General features: G+C 36.9%; 1 protein-coding gene across 1 annotated transcript in view; it reads right to left on the reverse strand.

The window, feature by feature from the left end:
• LOC131775289 (uncharacterized) overlaps window positions 1-13,122 on the reverse strand; it is a 45,264-nt gene that overhangs the window by 21,249 nt on the left and 10,893 nt on the right. The window contains exons 5-6 of the mRNA XM_066166426.1: window positions 11,996-12,000; window positions 8,531-8,651 (exon numbers count right to left, since the gene is read on the reverse strand). Coding sequence (XP_066022523.1) covers window positions 8,531-8,651; window positions 11,996-12,000 — 126 coding nt within the window. The remainder of the gene's footprint in view (window positions 1-8,530; window positions 8,652-11,995; window positions 12,001-13,122) is intronic.

Raw genomic sequence — 13,122 nt, forward strand, 5'->3', positions numbered from 1 at the left:
AAGTATACGACTCCTTAGGGAAAGAACTTCAAGAGGAGGAGTTTGATTAAGTGAGTGTCACGGTAATTTATCGTTCGCTCATTGGGCCTTGTAAAATTTTGCTGGTTAATACAGTTTCCCTCGAAATTTTTCCAGTGACTGACAAATCTTTTTCCTTCCGTCTAAGTCACTCGTAAATAAGCGTTCTTGGATTTTTGCCTGCAAAAGTCTTCAACTTCGACTTTGCTCGGAGCGTCAACGGCTACATTCAAATTTGCCTACGTTTCCCTTATTCTTCTTGCCTGCTTCCTAATTTTGTGCAAATATTCTTTCATTAATTATTGAAGTGAACAAACCAAATTGAATCTTGCTGTCAGTATTGCACTGGGCATCCTGTACAGCGCATAAAAATCACATAATCAGGCGAATAAGCGCAATTGCATTCCGAGAACACAGTATTGTTTTTCAATCAATGGACCTTGGAAAGAGGTCTTTGAAAGATGCTCTTGAACAAACACGGTGACCTTATTCATTGAATAATTTTGGTGTATAAATTATCCCCTTTAAATTGGGGAAATTAAAAAAATCATCGAAGGCAAAAAAAAAGATATAGCTAAAAGCGTGCACAAAGCCCGTTATTTGATAATAACAATGAAACAACTATTCGAGGAACGTTTTGTCGATTAAAATTACGTGATTTTTCCACAAATTATATATCGAATTGTTTCTTACAAATTTTAATTTTGAAAACCCCTGCTTCCAGCTACCGAAAAATGTACCGTGAAAGAAGGGGCGTGAAAATGTACTAGTGGAGTCATAATTGGAATAAGATTGGCTTGTCATTTCTCGCAAACAAGCACGGTGACCTATCTCTTTTATTGTATTTTTCGAAACAGATTTTGGCAGGGAACATTCAAGGAAAGATTAAAAAAAAACCTTGTTACTTAACTTCTTTTTTTTTCTAACGAATCACCTAGGAAAATCTTAACCGCAATCAACATCTATTTTAGCCAATCAGATTATTCTGTTTGATTGCTTTCAATCTTTTCGAGACACAGCCTTATAATAGTTCAAATTACGGATCATTTATGCATCATTGTGAAAAAATCATGCAAGGCCTTCGCGATTCTTGGAGTATGATACATGTATAAACCTTCTTATTTTGAACGTTGAGTGCGACAGTTGTCGTTAGAGACTTGTTGGCCGCCATGTTCTCTTAAAGAGAAAGCTGGTCAACGAAAATGTTCAGCATTTTGTCCTCTTGCTTTCAAATGGGATTAAGAATTTTCATTTTCTGCCATTGGCCGAAAATTGCAGAAAGGGTAACTACTTGCTCAAAACAAACAAACAAACCAAGAAGGAAGGTACAAGCAAACTGACATTTCTCAAAGTCATAACGAGGCAATTACAATATAAAGGCCTTTACCTGTGCATTCCCGTCCATCTCCTTTAAATCCAGATAAACAGGTGCACACAAAGGACCCATTTGTGTTTCGGCAAGTAGCGTTCAGGTGACAATCGTGAGTATTTTTTTGACATTCATCAACATATATAAAAATGGGAAAGAAAAGAAAAATTCGGTAGTGGCTACACGAGTGAGATATACATTCATTTCTTAAACTCGATATGAGGTGAAAAAGCATTAAGTAAGTTATCATTGTGACAAATGAACTATTAATTTAGACTAAACCAAAACTTCCACTGCAGCGGAATCTCTCTCTAGACACCATTCCAAACTGTAGCCGGATATCAGTCGTCAAAGATTGGCTTCGGTTGCCTTCCGTTATGATACGCACTCGACGGCCAATTGTGATATATAAACTGGAGGTGGTTTAAATACCCTACGAAAGTTTTGTTCTTATCAGCACATTCTGTAATTAACCTTTTCCTTCGAATCCAGGGGGGCACGAGCATCGATATCCCTTGATTGTGAAACCGGACTGACAAGTTGCATTACTTTGACACGGTAGGTTTTTACCGCAGGCGTTCTGAAAAGAAAAAAGAAAAAAGAAAAAAAAAGAATAAAAGAAAAGAGATGGATGTCTTGAATGATTGATAGATAAATGAAAGAACGGAAGTTTTGGTACATTTCGTTTGCAATGCAATTTTTTTAAATTTTCGGTAGATATATGGAAGCTATGTCTCCTAACAAATAGACAACGATGAAAATGTAAATCGTTGATTCCATATGTCAGCATTATTTTATTTTAAAAATGATTCCTCATGTTGGTTACGGGTGGTGAAGATCTACATCTCTACAATGTAAAAACTTAGCAGGGCAAGCAGACACCTGGCCTGCAGCTCATTTAGATATTTCTTCAACACATTCAAAATTCATAGGATCAATAAATATATTCAGAGTATTTTTCTCCTTTTCTCCTACAGAAAGATAAAATATCTTTCTTGAATGGTCCTTTTACTAATATAAAACGTCCGGCAACTTTGCTCATGAAATAAACATATCTTCTAATTACGAGCCTATTTTAGTAGACGTGTAATTGACAGATTATTCCATGTTCCTGTTGGAAGTCCTTGGTTTTGAATAAGACAGTTCAGGATTTATCAAATTTCCCTCCTCCAAACGTTGCTGTTAATTGATCATCAGCTCCAATTGGCTGTATAGACAGAGCTTACCGTGACTCTCCTCGAAATAGGCCGTGCCCTTAAAAAAACTGAAAATTCCCCAGATCCACTAAGCAACGAGTGGCTGCCTTTGCATGTTGTGTTAATAAACACAAAATGAAAAAGGGAAAGCTTTGAAAGGTGTTGTTATAAGTGTCATTTTTAATCTTAATTAACATCTTTGCTGATTTTTTGCTCCGCTTTATCAGAATAGTATTTCTCCTTAATCCTTTCCATTCCTTTTGTAAGATTGGTCACGAGAATTTGATGCACATCAAGCTTCTGTTTTTCAAAGTTTGTAGCAATGTTCGATACATAAATCGTTATGTATCAGTATTTCGACGGTATTATCCTCCTTTAAAGCAATCAGGATCTGATCAAGAATCCCAGCCGATAAGTTTTTGAATTTTTATCGTTCCTCTCCTCAAAAATATATTGTTTATTGTCATTAACATTGATGTAAACTGCTTACTTTCCTTTCAGGTTTACGTCATGATCTTACTGATGCCCTCTGTTTTGTCAGTGTCGTTAAGCTGATCCTGACAAAAAGCGCTTTGTATTAGTGTGCAGGGATGAAGGAGTGATTGAGGTGTGAGAGAAATGCAGGCAAAATGGTTGGACTTCATGGCAAACAGTTGGGGTTCTGGTAAGGCTCTTTGTATTGAGTTCTTGGGACTTACAATTCCTCTCTCAACTGGAAGTTACAATACCTTACAATACCTCACTCAACTGGAAGTTAGAACAATACCTCTCCCAACTCAGTAGTACAGAGCCTAAGTTTTCTTTTGTCATCGGCTCAAGACGTAACGCATGGTTAATCTTGATATTTACACGCCAATTATCGTATTAAATGGTCATTGAGTAATTTAGAGGACAGATTTTCTCCTGTGAAAATTACCGCTTTCCAAACCCATTCGGAGGGCAGTAAAATCACTATGGTCACTCGTTGTTCAGCTGAGATATATAGATCGTGCTATGCTCTATTAATTTCATTCATTTCACTGTTTTATTTTGTTTTGTTTTTTTTTTCCAGATGTTACATGTCTTCATGGGTATGAAGACGTTACACTGCCGATCCATTCCCTTATCGTCCAAGACTGCATATTGCATGCTGGGACTAATAGTCAAGAAGTTTCAGTTGCTTAAGAAGGCCAGCGAGTACTATTTGGTGGAAGTCTCTGAGGAATGTGAAGCAAAAACTTTCTGTTTATCCTTTTAGATGGAAAATTATTAGTACCCAAAGGAAACAGATTGATATTGTGAGGGGAAATCCTTTGGCCACTCGTGGGAACGAAGGAGTTAAAACGTCTGTTTTGTACCTGTAATGTACACCCGCTTTTAAAAAATAGACCTTGTATTAAGGCAGGAGTTCCAATAAAAGCCGATTACTGATGATCCTCCGCTGACTATGAGACCGCTCGGGAAAAAGTTCTTGTAATCCTTGTCAAGGTGATTTATGTACTGGTGTTGTACGTGGGATGACAAATACTACTGAAGACGTCTCTCAAGAACCAGACAATAACTCAAGAAGTATCATTGGTTCGCGATGCAGATGAACTGGAGTCAGCACATGTTCCAGACAGTGTAGAACGGAACGAAATAAAAGAAGAAATCAGCGGGGATTTGCTGGAGGGTCTGAACGAGCTGGATAAAGTGAAAAACGAAGAATCCGAGGCGATCACTTCTCAGGGACTGGAGGCTGAACATCATGTGCTTGCCGCCCAAGAACAGTTTTTCCTTTTCACAGGTGGGCGAAGGGCTGTTTCTCATTCCAGCATTATAAGGAAGAAACGAGTGTTATGTCTTCTAGACATATTAAAGCAAACACGAAGATACAATGGGCTATATAATCTCTCTTCTAAAAACTACATACTGTAATGGTGGTTTATTCGAAGTGATTTGAGTGAAACCAAGAAAAAACATGCACCCTTTTGATGATTTCAGGCTATTTTCGCTATCGATAAGTCAGAACAAGTCATCGATGTATTACGGCATTCTCGAAGGATTGTCCAATCTTATTTTTTTGGTAACCTGTCAAATAAGCGTGACTGAAGCCTTTCACTTTTAATAGATTTAACATCAAAGGAACATGCTGACCTTCCGGGAAAAACAACACTTTTCAAAAACAGTCACTGCAAAAACAGAAAATGGTAGACATGTTTTCCATAGATAATTGCTTGTTTCTGTGTAGCCCTCGAAATTAAAAAAATCAGGCTTTTATTTTGCAAGATTGGAAATAATTAATACAAATCGTAGGTTATGCAGTGAATTGAGTTTCTTATGTAGAGAGGCAGTTTTTTTAGTTATTATCAGCAGCAATTATGAAAGACAAGAGGCCTTTTTTTATGAGAGGAAAAGTAATCAACCTGTGAGAAAGAAGAAAGAAATGATATCAACGCAGTTATTCCTCGAGACCCTGAGATCTATCAAGGAGTAATGATAACATTCTAAAATCTTTTTAGACATATCTAATCTATTTTGGAAGCAGATGTTCTTACGCTAGTGAAACTCCCTTAATTCGCAGGGAAATGACGGCCGCCTTTACATGATGTCTCTATTCCGAGGTGAGCAACGATAATTTGACCTCCTGGATACCGGAACTTCATTTTGCGTCGGACTCTTCGTATACCTCATAATAATGAGGAAATTTCCATGGAAAGGTTAGAAGAATTATTTGTTCGTCGCAAAGTTTGGCAAACACATGTACATAACTTAAATGAAATGTATGAGCAATGAAATTGTGAGACAAACGTTTTCCTTCCAAGTGAACTGATTTTATCCAATTTTTTGATAAAAATGAATACTACAAGTCGCACAACTTCAGAAGTAAAATTTCCATTGTGGAAAAAGAACCAACATCCTTTAAAAAAAATAAAATATTTATTACTCCTGGATTGGAAGACACTGTCCTTTCTGAATTGGACGTTGTCAATGTCTGAAGAGAGTATTTAGCCATTAAAATTTGCCAAAAATTTTCCCAAAGAGAAACCTATCAGTGGCCAATGGCACAGTTATCTGTCCATAGGGTTTTTAAATTTATTTCATCCAGCTACTTCCACAGTACTTACAAACTACATAAGTTACGAGGCTAACATAAATTACATAACAATAAGCATAACTTAGTAAACCAATCTAGTTTACACTGCTTACACAGATACCTAACATGCACGTACAAGCAGTTTACATGCACACACTGGCAGCTTTACATCGCTTGTGCAAACTACATTACTAATGAACACACTTTACATGTTCTCATACCGAAATTGTTATTATTATTATTAGAATAATGATAGCAACGCTAACTTAAATGACATATTGATAATGTTAATAATGATAAAACTAACCAGGGAAGTAAAATAGCCATTGCAAGCGATGCAATACCTAAGCATTAAATTTTACAAAGGTGTCATTTATATAACATTTATGTTTGTAGACACTACGTAAGGTACTTAGCGAAATCAAGCGTTTGGAAACTTTTTTATTTCAAGTTTAATTTAAGTTTGCCAAATTTTTTTTAAACGTGCTTAGAGATTTGTTTGCCATAGCGATTTATTTCCACGTTTCAATTTTTCTTTCAAGATAAATATGAAAGCCTTGGAAATATATTCCCGGTCTTCTCCATCCATGATGCTGCTAAGCTTTTCCATTTTTAAGGACAACCTCTCTTTTTATTTCATGCGTAAGCCATGGAGAGTAACTTCGATATCAACAGGAGAAGAGTTTCTTGGTGTTTAACTACATTTGTTATACATTAGACTTACAATGAAAAATCTGATCGGTCGGGAGCATTCAATCAGATATCTGCAGCAAACATTTGCAGCAGATATTTCATTTATCATGTCAAGTTCAAAGACTGCCTAGTTACCCATTCCCCCTTCCGTGTTGTGTTAATATCCTTCTGCAAACTCAGAAAGAATTATTTTCTTTTGCTGTTTACTCAAACACATGAGTAATAAAACAATTATTGAATTCGCTTTTCGTATAATATCATGAGTATCAAACTTCACGTCTGTGTTATATACCTCAGCATTCGGCTTCAGCAGATCACTCAGACTTCACTTTTTTATGATTCATGATATCATGTTAAACCTCATCCAATATTTGCTTATTAGCTGCTGCAGTTAATCCATAGAAAAAAATAAAAGAACATAATACAGTCAACATTCGCCCTGATAATAATAACGATAATGACTTTATTGGATTACACAATTACTGGTAGAACCAATAGTTCTCATTGTGGTCCTCTGATCAAGACATAGAGAGGAGACAGACAGTTACAATCAGGGCATTGGTTGAGATATTCCGCTGAAGTTATTTTTAATCTTTGAAGGAAAAGGAAGCATTTGTCTTCCGCACGTTCTCACAGGAACCCTTCCTCAAGAAAAAGCATTGCCCGTCGTTGTCGTACAATTTTCATTCACAAAATTTCCCGTCACTATCGTTTGGACTTTTTGGTTAAACAGCCTTCCTTTCAAGACAATTGTTGTTGAGTTAATATTTTTAGTGACTTTGACCATTCCGAAGGTTTAATCAAAGGCCTCCCTCTCCAATGAACTCAGGATGCAATTCACTCAGGAAAAAGTTGCCATTCGAACATACAAAACCCAATAACTAGGGAATTTTGATCCTTCCCTTTCAGAATCCCAGTTGCTTTTGGTCTCTGTTGAGATAAGTTTATGTAACCTTACTGATTGGCGTGTTACCCACCCTGCTAAATTTCATCCCGTTTTTAGGAGTATTTTTAATTCCCCTACATATGATACCAGTTCCTCTCGGGGTACCTCACGTACAGAATTTACTGGCAGTTTGCTCATTCATACTTGGTAAAGATAGACAAGTCCGTTGAGAATTTTTTCTCCCCTGATAACAAACACAATGCCCCGGAGGTGCTAGAATTTAGACCTTTTAGACCAGCATTTGATTCACAGCATTTTGAGGAGGCTTTCACTTGTTATTATCGCTCAAGCAGTCGGCTATTGGTTCAGTTTATAGAAATCAAAATGCCCGCATTAGTATATCTTTCCTTCAAGCCCTGAGTTAACCCTCAGAAATTTCTTTGGAAGGAGGAGGCTCTTTGATTGCCTTCAGTTGATGAATTAATTAATGTTTTTAGTTCACATCAGCTGGAATTCGTTTCTTTCTGATTAGATTATTTTCCTACTTACTATGAAATACGAACTTTTGCGAAAGCTCCAAAACAATGTTGAGCAACGCGATCACCGCAACTCAAACATACAGACCATATACCGCAACACATGTTCGTTCCAATCCGTTATCAGAATCGCCCCACCTGAATAAGTCCTCACTGAACCAGATTTGGAGTTCTTGGTTCGACTCCACCATCAGTGGGAAAGAAAAGTTATCGAAGAGTAGTTCTGGAGATTCGGTTGTGGCCCAAGGCAGGCTGTAAAACGTACAGCCCCGAGAATTTGATCGGTAATCGTTAGTAGGCAGAAGGAGATTACGGTCATTGTCAGTTATCAAAGTGGCCATTTGGTTAGGAATGAGAGGAGGCCAAAGGCATCCCCACTTGGACTGATAGCTTGGGTCTGGTGCATGACAGCTGACATGACCATGTTGGTATGTTAATTTGAATGTAGTGATGTTACCTGAAATGGCTGTTGTAAAGATACCATACGAATCATCTTTGGCTCCGAAGCAAACTGTAGACGGCGTCATCTGTATCCATCCCATGGCTGGGAAAAAAATCAGTAGATTTTGAATGGATTTCTTGATTTTTTTAAAACAAAAACATTCGAATGGGCTATACGCCTGCTGCTGGGAAAGAAAAGGAAGACAAACAGACTTACAGCGTCGAGAGGCAGAGAGGGATAAAAAGGGACTTTTGGATGAGGCTTGATTCATCGAAAGATAACCAAAATTTGTTCTCATTTGAAGTTTTTCATGGAGTAAAAGCGTATTTACGTACCACTAGTTATCTCACAATTGCTGCCTTCGTATCCTTTTGGGCAAACACATCTATACCCTTTGTCTGTAAATCCAGTCTGGCAAGTCCCATCGTGTTGGCAAGGAGTTTGTCCACAAGTGTTCTAACAAGTGTGGTAAGAGAGGTTGAGCACAAAAGTATATAAATGAGAGGAGCAAATGGTTACGATAATTTGAAATAGCAGTTGAAATGTAATTTATGTGATTAGAAGTAAACGGTCAGCCAATGAACCACCACGTGAATAACTTGATAAGAGGAAATTTGCTATAAAAAATTATAACAAAAAGGGTAAATCGGTTAAGAATGCTCTGACCATTGTTCTTCTGTAGCTGTAGTTCACTCAGAGCCTGAGGTCCTGAGGAAGATAACTGTGTGGCATTATTCAGCTGGCATTTAGTGATGGACGGCGAGCTGTTGGAGAATTTATTAATTAACAATATAAAGAGAAACTAAAGAAGGGAAAGCGTCACTTGCTTAAGAATGCACTGACCATTGTTCCTCCATAGCTGTAGTTTGCCCAGGGTTTGAGATCTTGGGGATGTTCATTGTGTGTGGAATTATTCAGTTCACATTTAGTGACTGACGGAGAGCTGCTAATCACTACCTCGTTGTAGCTGACGCAGTTGGGTTCCATGAAGCATAGAGTGGAGCAGAAGTCTTGCACAAGGGATTCTACGGTTCTTATTAGGTGATTTATGAGCCGTTTACCATGGAAAGCAAGAGATGATGTAAATTCCAGTTTACGACATAGATCTATGAAGAATTGAAGATAATACGATGAGCACCATTTGACTTTACGTGAGTTCACAACTCACAACTTCTTATCTAGACGGAAAAAAAAATTCTTTTTCAAGGGAAAATTAAGATTTGCTCAAAAAACTTGTGCAGTAGTCTGTCTTCAGGAGGAGGTCGTAATAAATGAAAACGAAAATTATTTCGAGAAAGAAACATTTCTGATTCATTAAAATTAGTCTACTTTTAAGGTTTCACTGATAACCGATCAATAATTTATTATTGACCATGCAATTTTTTTTATGAGTATCAATTTGGAATCCACAGCATATTTAGGTGGCTTTTCATGTCATTATCTCTTAAACAGTCGAGGAGTAGTCAAGTTTGTAGAGAGCAGCATGCCAGAATTAATATTTCCTTCCTGCAAGCTCTGAGTGAAGAGTGTGCTCTTTGATTACCTTCAGTTTTATGAATGTTACTCCATGGCTTTTTCAAAAGATGAGTCCCCTACTAACTCTGAACTACAACCTTTTGTAATATACCTTATAGGGAATAATTGAAATAGCATTGTGTATTATGATTAAATTCTCCGGGGTCCATGTTGGCATGGTGAAGATAATCCATCCAAAATATCCAGATGAGAGGAAGACCAAAATGTAAATAGATTGTCGGGAATAAGGGTACAATTCCCTAGCCAGAAGCAGTATTACTGACCATGGGTCTGTTTGGTCTCATGGCTTTTGAGAGTGATTTCCATCTGACAACACTAAGGAGTGAAGCTGCGTCGCTATCATTTTGAACCATTAGTCAAAATGTCAAAGGACTGTTTCCGCGAAATCCAAATTCTTCAAAAATTATCTTAAAGGTGTGTAGGCTAAGTTCAAGCCTCTTCAAGAATAGACACTTCATCTAAGGAACGAAGTGACGATCAAGAAAATAAAACCTAGCGACTAAAACTCTGTTCAGATGAATAAAACTGTAACTCACTTTTTCCTCCCGCATCTTCTACTATCAAGAAAGATAACAAGACTAGGAAGAAATAAAATTTGTTCAAAAACGCCATGTTGAAAACTAATTCGAGCAATTCCGTTCAGACATAGCTGGTGACTTCTGAAAAGCTTCTGAGGTTCTTTTAGCCGCTTTCAATATTACGAAAGTACGAGGACATGCATTTTTTATGCCATTTTGTTCCTTTTGAGGGCTATGATTGGCTCAGAATTTGAGTGTTATAGATTAAGGCGGCATTCGGTCTGATCCAGGTGAAAAGAACCCCAAGGAGCCCAGCTGATTGAAAAATACACCAAACATCTCGTTTGCAGGACTATTATGAAAGAGAAAAGTATTGTCGAGTTTATAGGTTGATGGGCTAATTCACCACTCATAACAACGAATTAAGTAAAAGGATACATCATTTGTTAATCTTTGTCGTACATGCAGAAGACAAAATAACCCGTCTCTATCTGTCAATTCATCATTCGGCAAATTTCGTTTCATTTACTTTTTTATTTTGCAGCTAAAAGTGAACCCCACTGAGACCCTCAATGGGGTTAACTAAATTGTGAAAAAACAAAATTCACAGAATCTAAGGTGTGCGCTTTCAGTGGCCTTAAATTTCCTAGTTTTCTCACTTCAAGATATGTTTTAAAGTCTTAAAGCTGGCACATTTGGGAGACTTGAAAAATATATTTCAGGCAGTCATATATTATTCAATTAAGCAATCGTAAGAATCGAACAGCCCCTGTAAATATTATGTAAATTTCGGCTGATTATGTTCAGGTCCCAAAACCTTAATTCCATATGTTCCTGCTCTTATCAGAAGCATGATTATATTTATAAAATTCATAAAATGTGATTCGAAACGAATGTCTTGTTTTTATCATTATATACATTAAAAAAGTTCAAGGTCACTGTAGAAGTTTACATATGTATGTAGGAATTTAAGCAGAGCGTTTAAAAGCTTGAAATAGAAAATATCCATTTCATGGAAATAAGTGCAGACTCCTGATCAAGAAATTTGGTCAAAAACAGACAAATTTTCAAAGATGACATCTAATTGCAACATAGAATTTTTACAATGGAATATTTAATGTTGATGTTGATGCGCACAAAACAAACAAATATAAAGACTGCTGATGCTATTCAAGAGAGGAAAATAGATGAGAAAATAAGTTGTCAGAGTAATCATATCTTTCACTAAGCTATCCATGATCTGCTCCACGACTCTGCCTTACAAATATAATGTACACCATAAAAAATACCATTACATAAAGTACGAGAATAAATAAGCATACAGCACAACCCCATTAACTCGAACCCCCCGCTAACTTGAAAAAAATCTGACTTCCCTTTGATTTTACTCCATTTTTTTTTCAGTCATTTACTTGCAGCTAATTCGAAATCGGGTAAATCGAACTCCCTGTGAAAAGGGTTTATTTTTAATATCTCTTGACCTCTTTTGGCTCTATCGATAAACGTCAGTATTAAAACATAGCTGATTGACACCTTCCAATCTTTACACGCGATTGACACAAACGTGATACCATACATGAACACGTAATACATTTAACTTACCTTCCCAAAATTGATATTGTTATAGGAAAAAAGCTCTTATGATACAAACTAAATGCACAAAAATGACTTTCACCTGTCCAAAAATAGCAAAAACATGATTCTATTCTAATCCTTAAAATAATTAAAATTCAGTGTTTCAATGACTATTCCTGAAATACTTTATTTTGGTAACTATGTCTTGTAAGGAATCATTATGACACCGTAAGTTGTTTTATATTTTATAGAAAGAGGAAATGAGCGGCAAGATCTCTGACAACAAATTTGTTTTTTTTTTCTTTTTTCAACGATGGTTTACCCAGTTAGTAAGAGTTTTCGTCGGTTTCTTTCTCTTTCTTCGACCAATTGACAAGCAGAGACTGGATGATTGTGTTTCGCTCGTAATTGACCACGACTCTCTTCTCTGACAAATCTGATCAAAAAAGCTGTCAGGAAAGCCTGACAGCATCCCGTCCGGGAGAGGATGTAATATTGTCGCTGGGCAACCATTTTTTCACTCGGCTATGCATAATTATAAATGCCCACAATTGTCCCTTATTTTTATGCAATTGATGTCACGATATAACTACCGAGAGAAATCTTTACACGAGAAGAGATAGATAGATAGATAGAGATGTTCTTTCGAGCAGGTGCTGCAAACTGAATATTGTTGAAATGAAGACCCTGGCTTTTTTTTCTGACGGCTTTCTCTTTTCCCTTATGTGACAGTAAGTCAGTAACAAAGTATACCTTGGATGGCAAGGGGCAGGTTAGGATGTTTTTTACTTAACTCTTCCTTATACCACATCATGAAAAATCAGGTATTGCGAAAAGCGGACAAATTCACAATCTTCACAATCTTAATCTCGTATTTTCACGAGTTATGAAAATTAAAAAGGCTTACCCCTCCCTCCCTCTCATCACTGCGGGAGAACGTAACTCTTTCAAAATCTGCCCTCAGTTTCTGAAACAAATGGTATCACAAACAAGAACACTATGTAATCATGATCAAAAAGGAATCATTCATAGACATTTGTCACATTTCGCAAAATGTTGAGAAATAAGAGTCCTCATCAAACGGACATAAAGAGAAAGTCGCGAGAGAGCCAGGGCCAATGAAATCGAAGTTAAATTTTCTTTTTCCTTAACCCTAACTCTTTGCCCACTTTTCCTTCTGTTTTTACCGATCAATTTTGGATTTCGTTTAATTTACGTGCCAGGGGCTTCAATGTTGCATTTCATTGAGCGGCGGCATGAGCCCATTGACATGCGCTTGAACGAGGTGTGAAAACTGT

Source organism: Pocillopora verrucosa, chromosome 5, assembly GCF_036669915.1.
Source record: "Pocillopora verrucosa isolate sample1 chromosome 5, ASM3666991v2, whole genome shotgun sequence".
NCBI classification, from domain to species: domain Eukaryota; kingdom Metazoa; phylum Cnidaria; class Anthozoa; order Scleractinia; family Pocilloporidae; genus Pocillopora; species Pocillopora verrucosa.